This window comes from Otolemur garnettii, unplaced genomic scaffold (assembly GCF_000181295.1).
Source record: "Otolemur garnettii isolate 467f Iridium unplaced genomic scaffold, OtoGar3 scaffold00073, whole genome shotgun sequence".
NCBI lineage: Eukaryota > Metazoa > Chordata > Mammalia > Primates > Galagidae > Otolemur > Otolemur garnettii.
Genome location: NW_003852468.1, coordinates 219,146 through 238,454, shown reverse-complemented (window position 1 = coordinate 238,454; position 19,309 = coordinate 219,146). Strand labels below are relative to the sequence as shown.

Below are 19,309 nucleotides of genomic sequence, written 5' to 3'. Positions count from 1 at the left end.
TTTTCAACTGATGTGCCACAAAAAATTTTAAAGATCACTAATTAAATTTTTGAAAGAAATTCAAAGCACAGTAAGTATATTCTTTTTTTTAACTCTTTTTTTTTTTTTTTTTGGATCAACATAATTTAAGTGAGCCACAGAAGTTTAACTATAGGTTCAAGTATGCCATGAGATAAAAAGGTTGAAAAACCCTGGTCTAGGGAATGTGAAAGACTATCATGGGGGAGTGATTGGGGTGAGCTATTTTCAGGGGTAGCAAGTGGACTGGCCAAAGCAGTCACCCTAGAATCCACATTTGCCAGCGCCAAGCTTCTAGCATGTATAAAACTATGTATGGAGAACACATAGCACAATGTCTGGCATATGGTAAGCACACAATAAACGATTATTTTTCTCTTCTCCATGGTTCCTTAAAAGTGGTAACTCTAAATTCTTCCTTCCAGTATCATGGATTAAATGTATCCTAGCAGTTTCAATTCATTTAAAGCAGGTATACCTACCAATATTTGTTCTAATTCTTTAAACATTTCAGTGCTAATTAATTGCCAGCCACTATTCTAAACACAATATACAAAGATGAGTAAGACACCATCTCTGCCTTCAAGCCACTCACTATAATTTACTGAGCACTATTATGTGACAAGTACTGGGCCAGGATACAGAAAGGAATAAGCCTTGAGCATACAAGCCTATTTGGAGGAGACAACTAAGTAAGAGGAAGTGTTGGGGAGCTACAGTGGAAGAGTAAGTACTATGTACAGAGAGGCAAGAAAGGATAAAGGTCAGGCAGCAAAGGGAGCACAGAGGTAGTAACAATCTGTAGTTTGAAAGGTGAGGGGTTTTTATTTGCAAACTATCCATCTAACACAGTGGTTCTCAACCTTCCTAATGTCGCAATGTATTTTCCTTGTTAAAAAGGAGTTGCGACCCACAGGTTGAGAACCACGGAACAAGTTATTAACTAGAATATACAGAGTGTCCATAAAGTTCGTGTGCAATTTACTATGTTAAACTATTTTAAATTTCGCATGAACTTTATGTCCACCCTGTATAAGGAGTCCAACTCGATAGCAAAATACCTGATTTTTATTTTTATTTTTTGAGACAGTCTTAGTATGTCACCCTTGGTAGACTAACATGGTGTCACAGCTCACAGCAACCTCAAGCTCTTGGGCTTAAGTGATTCTCTTGCCTCAGCCTCCCAAGTAGCTGGGATCACAGGTGCCTGCCACAACGCCCAGCTATTTTTGTTGTTATAGCTAGCGTTGTTTGGCAGGGCCAGGCCAGCTTGAACCCACCAGCCCCAGTGTATGTGGCTGGCCCCCTAACCTCTGAGCCACAGGCACCAAGCCTAGCAAAATATCTGATTTTTAAATGGGCAAAAGATCCGAATAAACAGTTGTCAGAAGACGTCCAAATGGCTGAGAGATACATGAAAAATGCTTAATATCACTAATCATCAGGAAAGTGCAAATCAAAATCACAATGAGGGGCAGTTGTAGAGGCTCGGGCCTATAATCCTAGCACTCTGGGAGGCCAAATAGGGAAGATTGCCTGAGGTCAAGAGTTCTAGACCACCCTGAAAAGAGTAAGACCCCCATCTCTACTAAAAATAGAAAAAATTAGCTGAGCATGGTGCTACAGGACTATAGTCCCAGCTTCTTGGGAGGCTGAGACAGAAAATCACTGGAGCCCAGGAGTTGGAGGTTGCCATGAGCTGTGATGACACCATTGTACTTTAGGTAGGGCAACAGCTATTGCAAGGATCAAAAAACTAAAAATGGGGCAGTGCCTGTGGCTCAGTGAGTACGGTGGCAGGTTCAAACCTGGCCCCAGCCAAACTGCAAACAAACAAACAAAATAGCAGGGCATTGTGGCGGGCACCTTTAGTCCCAGCTAGTTGGGAGGCTGAGGCAAGAGAATCGCTTAAGCCCAAGAGCTGGAGGTTGCTATGAGCTGTGGCGCCACAGCATTCTGCCAAGGGCGACAAAGTGAGTCTCTGTCTCTGAAAAAAAAAAAAAAAAAAAAAGCACTATCATGATCCAGCAATTCCACTATGGGGCATACATCCAAAAAAGGAACTCCATATATATCAGAGATATCTGCACTCCCATGTTTATTACAGCACTGTAATAGGTAAAATATAGAAAGTGCTCATCAATGGATGGATAGAGAATGTGGTATATATATATGCAATGGAGCATTATTCAGTCATTTAAAAGAATGAAATCTTGCCTGGGTGCAGTGGCTCACAAGGCAGGTGGATAAGCAAGAGACCCCATTTTTACTAAAAATAGAAAAACTAGCCAGTTGTAGTGATGGATCCTGTAGTCCCATCTAAGGGAGGCTGAGGCAGGAGGATGACTCAAGCCCAAGAGTTTGAGAAGGCTGTAAAACATGAGGCCATGACATTCTACCCAGGGCAATAGAGTAAGACTGTTGTCTCAAAAAAAAAAAAAATGAAATCTTGTCATTTGCAGCAAGATGGATAGAACTTGAGATCATTATGTTAAATAAGCCAAGGACAGTAAGACAAATAATGTTTTTACTCATATGTAGGAGCTTAAAAAGGGAATCTCATGAAGATAAATAGATTGGAGGTTACCAGAGGCCAAGTAGGAAGAGGGGTGAAGAGGGGCTGATTGATCAGTAGGGTGACTATAGTTAATTGATTATACATTGTATATTAATAGTGAATAATAATCTATTATACATTTCAAAATAGCTGAAAGAATAATCTGAATGTTCCTGGCATAAGGAAAAGATACTTGAGCCCAAAAGTTTGAGATTACGTGGCTAGGACCCCATAGCACAGTGGTTATGGTGCCAGCCACATACATGGAGACTGGAAGGTTCCAACCCAGCTGGGGCCAGCTAAACAACAACTGCTACAACAACAACAACAACAAAATTGTGGCAGGTGCCCCTAGTCCCAGCTGCTTGGGAGGCTGAGGCAAGAGAATCACTTAAGCCCAGGAGTTTGAGGTTGCTGTGAGCTGTGATGCCACAGCCCTCTACCCAGGGTGACATAGACTCTGTCTCAAAAAAAAAGTTTGAGATTACAGTGGGCTATGATCACATCACCCTACTCCAGTCTGGGAGACAAAGCAAGACCCTGTCTACAAAAGGAAAGGAAAAAGATAAATATTTTAAGTGGTAGATATACCAATCCATTACTCCAATTTGATTATATGAATTTATCAAGTTATATGTACCCTGAAAATTTTTAAAAATAGCAAATACTGTATGTTTAAAAAAAAAAAAGGCTCAGTGATTATGACAGAAGCCACATACCACTTAGGGTGGTGGGTTTGAGCCTGGGCCAGCTAAGCAAGCAACAATGACAATTGCAATGAAAAGGGGTAACTGGCGGGCGCCTGTGGTTCCAGCGAGGCTGAGGCAAGAGAATTGCCTGGGCCCAAGAGTTTGAGGTTGCTGTGAGCTATGGCACCACAGTACTCTACCGAGGACAACTTAGTGGGACTCTGTCTCAAAAAAAAAAGAGATGGTTTTCCAGAGGGAAAGGGAAGAGAATCTCAGAAGGGTGCACCCTGTTTCTTGGGGAAACTACAACTAAAATAGGAGTAGAAAGCAGGGAATGTGTGCCAACAGAATTAAAGCTAAACCCACAGAGGCAAGGACTGGTAGGTCCTGGCCGCACTATGCTAAGGAGTTTCTCTTATCCTGGGAGCAGTGAGAAGCAGCGTGATCAGATTTGTAGTTTAGAAAGATCACTCTGGCCACACTATAGAGAATGACTTGGGGTAGGACTATTTGGAGACTTGCAAATAATATTTCAGGCAGAATGCGAAGAAGGCTTGAACTAGGGCAATGGAGGCTGAAGAGATGAAGACGTGCTTGAAAAAGTTTAAGGAGATAGAATCTGTACCACTTGTTTGCCATCTGAATGAAATGAAAGGGGAGGTGGTGTCAGAAGTTTCTCCGCTATCCAGCTTTGAGACATATAATGCAAAGTGCTGTGGAGGGGTGCTTAAAGTTCGGCCTAGGGCCGCTGGGAAGTGACATGTAAGTCCGGAACCATTTGGTCTGGGAATCACTGTTCTAAAGAGAGAAGACTGAAAGAAAAGAGGAACTACAATTACAGGTATTCTTCTTGGACGTTAACATTAAACCCATGGACCATCTCCAAAAGTCGTGCCTGTGTTCTCCGGGAACGTTGTGAAACTCGGCTTCCGCCCGACCCCACCGAACGCTCCGAAGGGGAATCGCCGCTGGGCCAACAGAGGGCGCCAAGCGGGCCGCAGCGACCCAGAGCCGCGTCATGGCCACGGCAAGGGTGCAGCTGCTCCTGTCCGGGCGTCTGGAGTCGGTGAGCTTCGCACAGAGTGTGTGTGGTCTCCTGGGCGCTGGGTCAGGACCCGGGCCGTGGACCGCGCACTGCAGCCTGCAGCGAGGACGCATCGTGCTCTCGGACAGGCCATTCCCTGGCGCCTCGGCTCGGCTTCCGCTCCAGGTCGGAAGGGCTCCGGCAGGGGGAAGGGCAGGGCGGCGTGGGGAGTGGACTGGGACGCGGCCTCCTCCCGCGCTGCCTGGTGTCGCCCAATATTTGAAAGTCCCGCCCGCCCACTCCAGCCCCTCTTCAAAAGCCTTACCCAGGTGGCTCCCTCCCGCCAGCGATCCGCTTTCTGCCCTTTTGCGGCCCTTGACCAGCAGCCCAGGGTGCCCAGGGCCGAACTGCCCACAGATCGAGGTGTGGATCTGGGCGTGGCTGTCATTCTACAGTCCAGCGATGAGACTGTTTTGTTAACCCGAAGGACTAGCAACCTCCGCATTTCCCCCAACCTCTGGGTACCTCCAGGTGAGTGCTCTGGGGACAAGGCCCCAAATCCATGAAGCTATTCTCACTCTCAGGATAGAAAAGAGGCTCAAAAATGTGGCATTTTCTCAATCACAGGTGGCTGCAGCTCTGTCTGTGTCCACTGGAGTGTAAAGAACGAGTGGGGTCCCTAGTCAAGGCCACCACCATTCACCTATTGATCCCACTGTTGTTTCAGGTGGGCATGTGGAACTCCATGAAGAGGTAACCAGTCAGCTGGCCCAGGCTGCATCCCACCCTGAACCAAGAAACTCATATCTGAGGCCACCCTGGGTGTGGGCTAAGGAAGGGGCAAACAAACGGAGTTGGGGTCAGGCATTGGCCACTCTGACCTGCCTTATCTGACTCCCAGCTGCTAGATGGAGGACTTCGAGAACTTTGGGAGGAGAGTGGACTACAGCTGCCCCAAAGCCAGTTCTCTTGGGTCCCTCTGGGGTTATGGGAGGTAAGGTAGGGACCTGGGAGAAGTCCCTTCTATTTACCAAGAGACTTCAATGACTCTCCAAAGTCCATAGATCAGCCCCTACCTGCCTTGGCCATAGGGAAAACAGTGGCATAGGTGGTTTCCGCCACCTATGGAATTCCCATAGGAATCCCCAATATCCACAACCCTCACTCATGTCCCTGCTGTACCAGCTCCACCATCCATCTTCCTCCACTTTTGCCCAGCATTTTATTTCACCTAAAGCTGTGTTTACAAAGTCTCAAAAAAAGAAAGTTCTCACTTTTGCTGTTTTCTTCTTAGTCTGCCTACCCTCCTAGACTGAGCTGGGGTTTCCCCAAATACCATCACATGGTTCTGTATCTACTTGTGATCTCCCAGGAGTCACAGCAGCAGCTGCAGGTAGGGCTGGCCATGAAGGGAGGAAATGGGGCCCAGGAGGGCCCAAGCAACATGCTTCTGATTGTGATTAAGGAGGGAGGCCAAGCACAGTGGCTCACTCTGGGAGGCAGAGGCAGGAAGAAAGTCGGGAGTTCAAGACCAGCCTGAACAAGAGGGAGACCCTGCCTCTGCTGAAAACAGAAAGATTAGCCAGGCATTGTGGCAGGTGCCTATAGGCCCAGCTACTTGGGAGGCCGAGGCAGGAGGATCATGTGAACCCAAAAGTTTGAGGTTGCTGTGAGCTAGGCTAATATCATGGCACTGTAGCCTGAGGAAAAAGAGTAAGACTGTCTCAAAATAAAAAAGGGGGCCCAAATCAGAGATAATCAGGACATCTAGCAGCCTTTCCATTGCCTACTGTATCCCACCTGCCAATTGGCTGTGATCAAGAACAGACCTCCCAGGGAGACACCATGATTAAAGGATCAACATGTCTGACCCCAGGCCCAGATCAAACCAAACCCAAGTGAGGTGAGCGCCTTTATGTGGCTGGGACCAGATGTTGCAGCTGCAGTAGCTGCCACTGAGGATGGGACAGAGATACCCAGACTTCCCTCCAAGGATCTACCACCTTCTATCCTGTAAGTAAGAGCTTCTCCCTCTAGTACACCAAAATATACACATTGAGAAGTTCTCTTTCTATCCCCTTCTCAGGATGAAGTTTTGTGTTGTAGAGGGAATTTAGGGAGTTGGTCAGCTGATAAATAAGAGCACAAATGAGATCAAAGACATTAAACATCAAACTCCAGGGGTTCCTACTCTTGCTAGCATTGACAATCTAGCTTTGAGTCTCAGCTCTCCTATGGGGAGAAAATACCTAACCTTCCTTGAACCTGTTTCCTTTCTATAAAATGAAGTTAACACCCATCCACCTTCATCTTGTGGTAGTTGGGAAAATTAGATGACCTCACATAGGGAAGTTCTTAGTAAACTATAGGGCACAGTCCATATCAGAGTTGTCATTATGCAGTGCAGTGGAACTAGAGGATGGAAGAGCCCAACCTTTGGTCCTGCCCATGTCCACACTGCTACGGACGACTCCAACCACAGCAGAGGGTGAAGAGAGAGTCAGCACAGGAACCAAGTTTGCCCTCAGGCTCTGGCTGCAACATCTGGGCAGGTGGAGGTGAGGATTGAGTTGAGAACTCCATAGCATTGAGTGGGAATGAGCTAGTGTTTTTATGGGCCGAGGGGAGACGAAGGAAAAAGTAACAGCTGCTCTTGGAAATCCTCAGTTTAACACCCCCACCATGTGAAAGTGGAGCTCATGTGGACCCCAGGCCAGCAAAAGAAGAACAGAACATGGACCCTCTTCCCCCAAACCAGGGGCCTGGGAAATGAAGTGCATAATCCCTTCCCTAGTCAATCTCCATGACACAAACATTCACAATCTTTATTATGGGTGAGAACTTTGCTACAACTTTGGGAATAAAAAGTAAAATTACAGCATAGATCCTAGGCCCTCGAGAAGCCTGAAAAGGAGATTGGGAAGAAGGGCACAAGGGTCCACCACCTCCCAGCAAGGTGCAGAATGAACCAGGCCTAACCACAAGGCCATGGGCCTCTAGAAGCTTAGGTCCCACGCCCATTGGCATAAGAAACATTGTGAACTTAAATATATAAATAGAGACCCAGGCAATAGGCTGGTTCTGCCCCCAAACCCTTGGGGGTCATGGCTAAGGCCTTATCTCTTCCTCAGTCATACTGGAAGTCAGAGGCAAGGGAAGTCATCTTTGGAGTATTTTGGTTTTTCTTGTTTATGTACAAAAAATCCACAACCCAAAATAAAGTTCTCTGTCATCTCTGAAACTGCCTATCTCAATTTCTCCATCTGTCTGTGTGGCCAAAGAGAATGGAATGGCCATGAAGAGACAAGGGACATAAGAGAAGAAACAGAGCCATTGTTTGGGGTTTGGGGATAGAGGGCATCTGAGGGACAAGAGAGGGACTCCTTCTCCAAAAGGCTCTAGACATAGTCAAGGCTGAGGATTCAGCCCTTCCTCCACTTCACATCCCATCCCATTTGCCTCCCACTGCCCAAGCTAACATACCCAAAGGAATGTGCCACCATCTAAAGAATATTTCCAAAAATAGACCCTAATGTCCTTAAAAAGAGGTTAAATATTAACCCTTTGGGTGCTGGCCTTATTAGGCAGTGAAGAAGCCAGGCGTCCATGAAGGTCTGTCTGGCCTTTGGCCAAAACCCCAGTGAGGGATCAGAGTAGCCAGGGGTCGGGACTCCACAGCATACTTGCTCAGTGTTGGGGGGGCAGTGAAGTTTCCATAATCCAAGGAATTCAGTCCAAGGAAATGATGTCTGACCGACAGCCAGTCAAAGAGGGACCTGAGGGCAGGGGTCCTCCATGCCCCTCCCTCAAGGCCCCTCCAGGGGCTACAATGCTGCTGACACGGCCAGGAGGGGGTGCTGGAGTGGAACTGCGGTGAGAGCTCCCCAACGTGGGGGCCAGTGGGCCCAGAAAGTGGGAAGGGGTCCCCCGGTACTGGAAGAAGTGGCCAAGGGCATCCTGTTCATCTAACGAGGTGATGACGGAGGGACCATAGTGCTGGGAGGAATCAAGGGCATAGTTTAAGATCTTATCCTGACTTACCCACCTCCCATCACTCATCTCAGAAATACCAACCCCTGTGGATTCCAAGGTTGTCTCAAAGAAGCAATAGTTTCTTTCCCCCACTTCCCTATACTCTACCTCACCTCTCTTCCCTGCCTTGAGAAAGCCCCACCAGCTTGCTAAGTTCTCAGCCCTGGGAGTATCTGAGACCTGTGCATGTTCAGTTGAGGCAGGCATGGGGCTCTGAGTGCACAGGGGTATTGTAGTGGTGAATAAGCAGGGGTAGAACAACCTGAAAAACTCTGGAGACAGAACAGTAACAGGGGATCTAGGAAGACATACATGGGAATCCAAGGAAGTACCAGTGGGGCTGAGGAGGGAAATAAGCTGCCCGTACCCCGAAACCCCTCACAAAAAAGCACATTTAGGTCCCCAGGAAAATGAGAGAGGGAGTGGGCCTATCACTGCCAAGAAAGGAAGCGTCAGAGACCTGAGATCTTCAGGAGGGGAAGGAACCACTTACCTGACTCTCAGTCTGAAGGAAAGAAAATAAATCTAAACCTGGCAGGAAAAGAAAAATCAAAATCAACCTCCTATCTGATGCCTATTGCTAAAAGGGGACAAAGAAGTTCCTTGGATTATGGCCCGTTGCAGGAGAACCAGGTATCTTTGAAAAGGACCAGGGGTTCTGATGTGGTTCTGGGGATGGTGTGGCAGCTCACAGCCTGTGTTATAATTAATGTCATACCTTGGATGTCCGCTCCCAGTGGGAAGGCAGGTGGGTACTCATGGAGTGGGAGACTGGACAGGAATTCCCCACCCAATGTGCCCACAGCAGGGCTCCGCAGCACCGAGGATGACTGGTGACCAGATGTCAAGACTCTGTGAGGAGAGAGGAGATGGAGCATCTGGTGAGCCACAGATCCCCTCACTAGCTCAGCTTCTCAAGTTCCTTCTCTATCCCCCTCCACCTTTCCCTTGCCCCAGGGTTTGCCCAATGATCACAAAGCACTTCTTCCCCTGTCCCTTTTGCTAAAGATTTAGCCTATCTTCTCATACCCTTTGCTTCCAGGTAGAGCTGGGATTGCAGCTGATGTGACAGAACAGTGCTTCTTGGTCGGAGGCAGATCCTCCTCATCTGATGAGCTTTCTATCGTCAAGTCAATGACTTCAACCTTCTTCTTATTCTCTGATGGATTTCCCTCTTGGACTGGGCTGTATTGGAGGCCTGTAGGTAGTTAAGAAGATGGTACATGTCTCAGAGAAGAGGCCATCCAAGACTTAGCTCAGCTGGGGAACAGAGGGTCACTCACCATCCAGCCCATACCCGGGCGGGGGGCAAACCTCAGATGCCTCCTTTTTGGGTTTCATTGGGCACCAGGATCCATCTTCCATGAACTGGATCTCATCACAGTCCGAACAGGAATTAAGAATCTCCATGAATAAACTGGAAGAGGTTAAGAATGGGATTCATGGGGCTGGGAGATGGCTGGAATAGTAACGCAAGAGGTCTATGATTCGCCTTCCTATAACTCAGTTTCCTCATCTATAAAATAGGGATATCACCCATCCCACTGACTCTCTTGAGTTAGAATCAAATAATGTAAAGTATGTAAAAATCAAATAATGTAAGGTTTGCAAACTTTTTTTTTTTGAGACAGTGTCTCACTATGTTGCCCGGGGTGTATGTGGCTGACGCCATAACCACTGTGCTAAGGTTTGCAAACTTTAAGTGCTAGTTTTTACATTAAATCTTAGCACCTGTTATGTAGTACAAAGAATAAGACAGAAGGAGCAGAGATGACAAAACTCTATAAACTGGGCAGCATCCGTAGCTCAGTGGGCAGGGCACTGGCCACAGTGACAACTACAACCAAAAACAAACAGCCAGAGATTGTGGTGGGCGCCTATAGTCCTAGCTCCTTGGGAGGCTGAGGCATGAGAATTGCTTATGCCCAAGAGTTTGAGGTCGCTATGAGCTGTGACACCACAGTACTCTACCCAGGGTGATAGCTTGAAACTCTGTCTCAAAAACAAACAAAACAAAAAAAACTCTATAAACCACTTCAAAAAAGGCACTGGGAACAAGAACCATAATGTCAGCTCTGGAAGGGGGATCATACATAGTATTAGCTAGATGATGTCACCCAGACCCTCAAAAGAACCTTATGGCTATGTTCAGTGGAAGGTCAGGTAGTTGCCTTAGGGAACACAGTAGTTCAGTACATTGGTTCTGGCACTTACTGACAATATAATCTTGAACAAGACTCAATCTCTCTGGGCCTCAGTTTCCCTGTCTGTAGTGACAGTACCTGTCTCACAGGGCTGGGTTTTTTTTCTGTGTGAGAATATTCCTTGCCAGTCACAGTGTTAATATGGGGATTCAATGAAACAATGTATGCAAACAATGTATGTCCATTCACCTGCCCTCTGGGGGCCACATGCTGATATCTCTTCTCCCTCCATTACAGAGAGGTTTTGCCAGGAGCAAAATATGATTATATTACTATACAGGTGCAGCTAAGGTGAGTCCTGCACCTTAGGACCTCAGCAGGATGTCTTATATATACTGAATCCTTAATGATGCTGTAAGTGTGTGTGTGTGTGTGTGTGTGTATGAATTAGTAAAGGGGATAGATAGGGTTCATGTGAGGGGTAATAAGCCATTTAAATTAAAATGGAGTCCTAGTGGAAAGAGAAAGCAAAATGGTCTTACCCATCAATGATGAGAGACTCATAGGGAGCCTTCTTATCACACACAGGACATGTCCACGTTGGCTTCTTCTCATTCATCTGTAGATAAAGGGCAGCATCGAAGCTCTGCAGGTGGGCGCAGGTGAGGGCACGACAAGGGACAGTCAGGCGCATCTTCCCTAGCTAAGAGATGAATTCTCTAGTCAGAGTTGCCACTCTGGTTTCATCCCAGAAAACCTCACTCTAGTATCCCTAAGAACTCTATGAGTCCAGAGGTTTGACCCAACTCCCCCTCTCTTTCCTTCTCCCCAGTACCCACCGGGCACATGAGTGACACCCGGAGACTTGTAGTAGCCACCTCACTGTCAGGGTCAGCAGTCAATTTTTCCTTGACTGAAACAAGAGTGAGGCAAAGCCATGGGGTCAGCAAGGCTGGAGGAAGCCCAAGAACTGGTAATGCCAGGAGTAGATGGCTCTGGCTGACAGGCATGGGAGTAGAGTCTTTGGGGGCCAGCAGGATGTTACATCAGGGTGGTTTGGGGTCTAGATTATGAAGGCTGGATGTGGAAGAGAGATTTCCCCATCCCTGAAGATGCTTAAACATAGCAGGGTGACACTTTGAGAGATGGCTGGAATAGTAACGAGAGAGTTTTATGATTCGCCTTCCTATAACTCAGAAAGAGAAGGAGAAGGAGTTAGAGAAGGAGTTGAAGCATCATGTGAGGGTCAGAGAACCCACATACTTGTAGGGATGGAGTTAGGGTCTGTGAGGTACAGAGCAGATAGATGACTGGACTGCAAGAGTTTCACTCACTGTCTGGGAGTGGTCCAACTCCAACCATAAAGACTGGCAAGGAGTATGGGGGGGGCAGGGTTGGGGTGCATGTGAGAGGAGAAGAAATTGTCACAAGAAGGGGACAGGTTTGATTATGAAGTATGGAGGGCCAGGAAGACTTGGATTCAGATCAGGGCCCAAGGAGGGAAGAAGGATGTTACTTACTCAGTGCCCTGGAGTGGTCTGGGTTCCGGATACCCTTTGCTCTGAGTTTTTGTAGAAGGGTCCCTGCAGTCAATTGCCTCACCAGGTACACAGACAAGGAGTAATTCTACTTGGAGGTGGGGGGAGACAATTAGCTCTGCTTCTCATACCACTACCACCCATTTTGTCCCATGAGGACCAGAAATAGTGGTTAAAGGCAGAGAGACCCACAACCCAGGACACTAGATGATCCCCTTCACTTCCTACAGGCTTTTCCAGGCACCATGCTTTAGCTGTGCTCACCCGTCCAAATTCAGATGACCAATTGACCACAATGGTGTTGGGAACAGTGGCTGAGAGTCGAGCCAAGGGTGTGATGTTGATGGGGCGGCTGGGCCTCTTGGGCTCAGCCCCATTCTTGGTTGGGGGAAGGTAACCCTGGGGAAGGGAGGGACTGGTCAGTGGAGAGGCAATTCTAGGAAGGTGCTTTGCTCTAACAACAAAAGACACCTTGCCTCATGTTATTCACTCCTTTGAGGGAAGGCCAGCTCATTCACTGACCAAGGGGACAGGGGCCTGTTCAGTGACTCACAAAACTGGGCACTGTCTAGGGCTGTGTATGGGGTTCATTCCTGGGAAGAAAGGAGAGCTTATTTCCAAGGAAATAGGAACCCACTTACTGAGTCCTTGACAAGGAAGCAGAGGGACACCTCAGCTCTTTCAACCCTCAGCTTCTGGGACCATGACTTCTTTTTTTTTTTTTTTTGAGACAGAGCCTCAAGCTGTCCCCCTGGGTAGAGTGCCGTGGCTTTACAGCACACAAAACCTCCAACTCCTGGGCTCAAGCGAGTCTCCTGCCTCCGCCTCCCAAGTAGCTGGGACCACAGGCGCCTGCCACAACGCCCGGCTATTTTTTGGTTGCAGCCGTCATTGTTGTTTTAGCGGGTCCGGGCTGGGGATTCGAACCCGCCACCTTAGGTGTACGTGGCTGGCGCCTTAGCTGGTTGAGCTATAGGCGCCGAGCCGGGACCATGACTTCTAAAAAGTCTTTCCTGAACCTTTGAGTTGAACTAATATCCCTCCTCTGGGTTTTCATAGAACTTTTGTTCAGCCCCATCTTAATATTCTCTAGATTATACTGATTTAATCAGTAAACTGAGCACCTACTGTGTGCCAGGCACTGTGCTAGGCACATACGTCTCTTTTATAATAGGTTTGTAGTTAATATTTAGGAATTGAAGTGGGGAGGAGTTTCTCCTAGAAGAAGGGAAAAGCATTTACCGGCAGGGGACATAGTTTCCCATTGACCTTGACAAAGAGGTTGGGGGGGAAATAATCCTCCTGGGGGCAGCTGGTCTCACAGAGACAGAACCTGGTGAGAGAGGCAAGGATGAAAGGGTAGAAGTTTCTTTAGTTGAATGTGGCAGGGGGACCCCAGAAAATCAGTCACGGATGTCTGTAGCCTTCAGCACCCAACAAGCATCCCAGGGCTGGGGTGGGCAGTGGCAGAGCAGGGATATCTCCTAGAAACATCTGTCAGGAGATGGATGTTTCATGCCCATCCACAGTGGGGATGACCCAGCAGTGAAGGGGACTCACCTTAGCTGCACCTGTATGGTATAATCACATTTTGCTCCTGGCAAAACCTCTCTGTAATAGAGGGAGAAGAGACATCAGCATGTGGCCCCCAGAGGGCAGGTGAATGGACAGAGATAGAAAGTTGGATGTCTAGGGGATACAGAAGAGACATACAAAAGGAGAGACAAGCAGGTATAGGAGAAGGAAGAGAATAGGGCAAAAGAGAAGAAAGAAAGCAGAGTCCAGGGTGACTCAGGGAAGAGGCAAGAGGAAGAAGAGATGTACCTGGATGTAAGGATCTGCTGCACTTGCTGGGGTGTGAGGGCAAAGGTAAAGTGCGCTTCTTCAAACCGCTGGCTAGAAGTGGATGCTGAGGACACAAAGGGGCAGTTATTCCCAAGCCCATGCACAGGCAGCCATGGAAGTTGCCCCCATCCTAGATTGCTGATCCCATAGGTTTAAGCCTAAGAAAGGCTTGGGGAAGAGGCAGAGTCCAGGAAGACTAAGAGACTGCAGAGAGCCATACCAAGGGTGGTGGGCCGGATGAGCTCCCCGTAGACTTCATAGAAAGGCAATGGTTTCATGGTAACATCTGGGTGCACAGGCTGTGGCAGAGGGGGATGCATGTCTACCTCACGCTTGGGGCCCAGCAGGGTGCCAGGGGCCAAGAGGGCCGGGGGAATAGGAGCTAGAGGACCAGGGGAGGCTACAGGAGAGGTGCCAGGCGGCAGAGGGAGCAGGGAAAGATTAGAGGGCCCCAGGGTCTTTCGGGGAAAGCGTCGGCGGTAAAGCTCTTTGATCTTCATCTGGACACTGGGGGCACAGCTGGACTTGAGGAGGTGCAGGGCTTTGGCCAGAAGCTCGTGTTTCCGTCCACTCTTGTTCCGGCCAGCGAAGCCGAGAAGCACCTGAAGCTCAGACACCCGGAAACTCATCACCATGTGCTGTGTGGAATAACAGAGAAGCTTGAGAATCCTGGTCTGTCCTGCCAAGAGCATGGGCTGAGCTACCAGTTGGACAGGGCCTCTTTCCCTCCAGCACTGATCAGAAAGATGCTTTGTAGCTAGTGAATTACTGCCAGACAGCTGACTGGCCATAGGTACATCTCAGTCCCATCTTAGCAACCCTTAGGTCAGCCTTACCACCACCACCACCACCACCACTACCCCCACCCCAAAGCTTGAGCAACCCTATCATCCCATGCCTGGAAGTTGACTAGAGTGGGGTCAAAGAATGGCAGACAGCAAGCCATCCACAGACACACTCCTGAGTCTACCATAGACTCCTACATCCATCTCTAGACTGGATTCTCCTTTAACCTGTTATCTCCTCTCCTGCTTTTTCTCAGACTCTCAGACCCATCCCAGCAGGAGACAAGAAGGAGGGAGAGAAGAGAGGATTCAGGAAGAAAGGGGCCAGGTGACCAGAGGATTGTGCCCCAAAGCCCACCCCTCCCAAACACTTCAATCTACCTCAGCTATTTTTCCCAAGTCTCTGAAGCATCTGTGGTCTGGGTTCAATGCTCATAACTCCCCCAAATCCTTTCTTAGCATCATTTACATAACCACCTTCTCTCAATCCTATTTTTCCAGGAGGGAAACAGGACAAAAACTGGACGGGCAGGGGTAACAGTGAATTACTCTGTCCAGGTACCTGCCTGTTAATGCCATCTGCCACGAACAATTATCATGCTTTTCTCCTACTTAGGGAAAATAAGTGATTTCACACATACACACCTCTCACAAGAGAAGAGGGCAAAGTTCTAAAAAGAGGCCTGAGAGGATGAGGGGAAGGCCCCCAAACCAGGACACAGAATCTCAAGCTCCTTTAGAGGTAGCTGGGCCCAATGGCTGGAACCTGAAGCCCTCCCAGGACTGGGCCTCCATTTCAAAGGGCAGAACAAGGCCAAGAGGCAGGGGCATGAACCCAGCGGTTTAAGGTTGGGTGAGATATCCTCAGATGTGATTATGCTCAGGACACTGACTGGTAGTAGGAGCAGTATCCTCTCCTTAAAGGACTCCCTTTGGTGAATCTCTAGACCTTGCCACCAGCAGGCCTTGCTAACACTCCACAATTCTTCCCCTCACACGAGGCTTTGTCTTGGACTCCTTTTGAGGAATGTGATGGAAAACTTGTTCCTCTACCTTTCTCCTCATCCTTATCTCCTGTCTTGTCTTCATTTCTCCATTAGCTTTGAATGAAACTTCCCTCCTTCCTATCCCATAGTTTCACACTCCTTGCTTCTTTCCAAAGGCCGCAATTCTCTAAGGCAGAAGCTTCCTCTCAGCCTCTAGGATGCTGCTGCCCCACCCCTCGAGGTATCCGCCCGCACGGCCCCGCCCCCTATAGCTTCTGGTACTTCCCCAGGCTCAGGACCCAAAAGCAGCCCTAAAGCCTCTATTCTCTCAGCAGCCTTCCCTGCATCTGACCCCCGTCCCATCCCTACATCTGCCCCCAACTGTCGCATCTCTTGGGCTCGATCGACTCGTTCCCTGTGTCGCTACAGCAGCTTTGCCCCCTGGCCCTCCCCCTACAACTGCCCCTTCTACCAAATCCGACTTCTACCCCTCGTCCCCGCCCCCTGCGTCTCGGCCCCCAACAGCTGCAATTCCCCTCGGCCCCACCCCTACATCTGCCCCGCAGCCCCGCCCCCAGAGCCCCGCCGCAGCCCCTTCCTAGCCCACAGCAGCGTCTCTCCGTTTCTCAGCAGCCAGTCCCTGCCACGTCGTCTGCGCCCACCGATCCCTCGGCACCCAGTCTCCGTGGCTTCCCGGACTCGGCGCACCGCCGGGCTCAGCCCAGATGGGGATGGGGGAGGGGGCCGGTACCTTTAATTCGCCCAGCTCCGCCATCTTGAGACATCGCAGGCGCCCCAGCCGGAGCCCGAGCTCAGGCCCAGGGACCGGCGCACAACTCTCCACCGCGGCGCCGGCCGCAAATGCCGCCTGCTCCGCCCCGTCCGGCCCCCTATACCTCCCCTTCTCGGCCCCGCCCGCCTGGCTCGGGACAAGCCCCAGCCGGAGCCCCTCCCTCGGCAGGCGGACACGGCCACTACAGGTCTCTGGCCGGTTGGCAAGACGCGGGAGTGTTCTGCCCAGTAGATCGCGGGGGTCCCTGAGGGTACTGGGGAGGGGGCGGGACCGAAGTGTCTGAGGAAGGGGGGCTTTACCACGCCAGAACAGGGAGGGGATGTGCTTTTAGGGATCCCAAGACACTTTTAAGATGGAGTGAAAGTATCGGGAACTGCTTTCGCAGAGAAATGGGGGAGGGGACGAAGTTGGAGCGAATACCCTCATCTCCATCTCTACAAGTTTAACCAACTAAAACCAGAGTTCCCACCAACTCGAGGAAAGGGTGCACTCCGATCCATTTTAGCGAAGCCCTAGAGTCGAGAACAGCTTACTTCCAGACGGCTATTCTCAGTCCTTCACTCTTCCTCCTCCCCCACGTACCACCTACAATGTAGCTCGTGGTCTGGCCGCAGGACTCACACTTGACAGCAAAAAGTTGGGTGCGGGGAGCGGGACTTACCCGGACAGTTACGGGGAGCTTGGAGATGGCTGGGGAGGTGGGGGAGGGGGCTCCCGCAGTCTGCACCGCTGGAGTTCGGTCTGGCAGCCGGACGCTGCAACCACAGCTTCGCCCGGCCTAGCACTTGGGCTGCGGCCGCCCCTTCCAGGGTTAGCCCTCCGAGAACGCAGCGAGGGGAGGAGGGGCGGAGCCCGGGACGGGAGGAGGAAGGGCTGGGAGCCGGCTGGGAGCCGGCTGGGGAGATTAACTCCTAGAGCCGGAGGATCAGGGTAGAGGAGTTTTTGGATTTTACCATTCTCACTACCGCTGTAACCCCTCGGGCTAAGAACCGACTTGTGGTGGAAGCAAGCTGCTAAGAAGACAGTGTGTCAGAGAGAGAGTTATAAGGCAAGGAATTTTTAAATTAAAAAAACAGTGTGGCCGGGCTCCGTGGCTCACGCCTATAATCTTAGCACTCTGGAGGCTGAGGTGGGTGGATGTCTTGAGCTCAGGAGTTCGAGACCAGACCGAGCAAAAGCAAGACCTTGCCTCTCTACTAAAAACAGAAAAACTGAGGCAAGAGGATCGCTTGAGCCTAAGAGTTGAAGGTTGCTGTGAGCTATGCTACCACTGCACTCTATCCAGGACAATAGCATGAGACTCTTGTCTCAAAAAGGAAGACAGTGTGGACCAGAGATGTGACCGCATAAAGAGGTTCTTCCTTGGAATGACAGCTCTCACTCCCTAAGGGAAATCCTGGGCTGCTGAATTCAAAGTGTACCGAACCCTAATTCTGCATGTGGTCTTCTACCCTCTACCTCCAAGTACACAGAGACTCGATACCTTTATAGTAGCTGAAGGTGAACAGATTTTCTTACCACAAAAGGGATTTTTTTTTTTTTAAGAGACAGTCTATGTGGCTCTTGATAGAGTGTCATGGCGTCACAGCTCACAGTAACCTCCAGCTCTTGGACTTAGGTGATTCTCTTGCCTCAGCCTCTGGAGCTAATGGGACTACAGGCACCCACCACAACGTCCAGTTATTATTTTATTACAGTTTGGCTGGGGTCAGGTTTGAACCCACCACCCTCCATCTATGGGGCCAGTGCCCTACTCACTGAACCACATATGCTGCCAACACAAAAGGGATCTTTCTGACTCTCTCTAAGCTAGCTACCTACTCTTTCTTCTTCCTCCAAAGCCTTGGATCCTGCAGAGGCCTTATCTGAGATTACTCATGGGTAGGCCCCAGAATAAATGTTTCTATGTCCCAGAAAAAGCCAACTTTAGGCCAGTGTACCCATATTAGGTACTAGAAAGACTTAGAGCATTTCATTGTTGCCTGGGACCTAAGTGATAATGCATTAATTCAATATTTGAATCTGATCAGGGATTATTAGATGCTGAGGATATTTTAAAACCTTGCAGGAGTTCAAATCTAGCAGCAGAGACATGTTATGTGCATAACCAGCATACCAAAAAAAGTGCTTTAATAAATAATAGGGATAATCCCCTTACTTAACTTAAACCTTCAGTATAATCCTGAGGCGATCTCACCCAAGTCATAAGACTGGAGGTACCAGCCTACCAACAGTCTTACCTACCCGTTGAATAGGACCATGTCCAGCTACTTTGTAGCTTTGTTCTTAGGGCAGATGGCCACCACCCCTGACACCCAGGTTCTTTCCTTGCTGCTTTGCTGCCCATATTGGTGGGCCCCTCAAGGTAATCCGAGGCTCAAGTATTGAGTTCTGTTGCTCTCCAACATTTGAGTCTTCATCATTCCTTGAGCTCATTTTTTTTTTCTGTTCTGTCCAGCCCTCTAGGTCAAAAGCTGTTATAGATTAGTTTGTATTTTTGAGAATTTTCAGTAGTTGCAGAAAGAGGGTAGGAAGGATTATTTAAAAAGATGGAGGAGGGAACTTTGGGGAGTAATACAATATGTATGCTCATTATCTTGATTGTGTGATGGTTTTATGGGTGTGTACATATGACAATGCTTATCAACTTGCATACATAAGATACATGCAGTTTATTGCTTATCAATAGTGATAAAAATGTAAAAGAAAGTCTACCTCACCTTGATTCTTAGTGATTTCCTGAAGAAAGAATCTTCTTTAAAAGTTAAACTGAGGTCAGAGGGTTGGCTCATGCCTGTAATCCTAACACTCTGGGTGGATTATTTGAGGTTCAGGAGTTCAAGACCAGCCTGAGCAAGAGTGAGACCCCATTTCTTTCTTTCTTTTTTTTTTTTTTTT

At 48.9% G+C, this 19,309-nt stretch overlaps 2 protein-coding genes across 2 annotated transcripts; one reads left to right on the top strand and one right to left on the bottom strand.

The window, feature by feature from the left end:
• The first annotated feature begins 4,282 nt into the window (after nt 1–4,282).
• NUDT17 (nudix hydrolase 17) lies at nt 4,283–7,529 on the top strand. Its single transcript, XM_003793787.2, has 8 exons — nt 4,283–4,474; nt 4,636–4,819; nt 5,016–5,041; nt 5,190–5,282; nt 5,583–5,681; nt 6,165–6,301; nt 6,691–6,846; nt 6,956–7,529. Exons 1-8 carry the CDS (start codon nt 4,283–4,285, stop codon nt 7,059–7,061), a joined length of 993 nt encoding a protein of 330 aa, XP_003793835.1. The 3' UTR covers nt 7,062–7,529.
• On the bottom strand, nt 7,100–16,478 carry PIAS3 (protein inhibitor of activated STAT 3). Its single transcript, XM_003793784.3, has 14 exons — nt 16,370–16,478; nt 14,068–14,485; nt 13,827–13,911; nt 13,563–13,613; nt 13,245–13,335; nt 12,267–12,401; nt 11,985–12,090; nt 11,304–11,377; nt 11,007–11,167; nt 9,604–9,737; nt 9,350–9,518; nt 9,039–9,172; nt 8,814–8,851; nt 7,100–8,284 (listed from the first exon to the last, which is right to left on the bottom strand). The coding sequence occupies exons 1-14, from the start codon at nt 16,391–16,393 to the stop codon at nt 8,018–8,020; spliced, it is 1,887 nt and encodes a 628-aa protein (XP_003793832.1). The 5' UTR covers nt 16,394–16,478; the 3' UTR covers nt 7,100–8,017.
• Nucleotides 16,479–19,309: the final 2,831 nt, after the last annotated feature.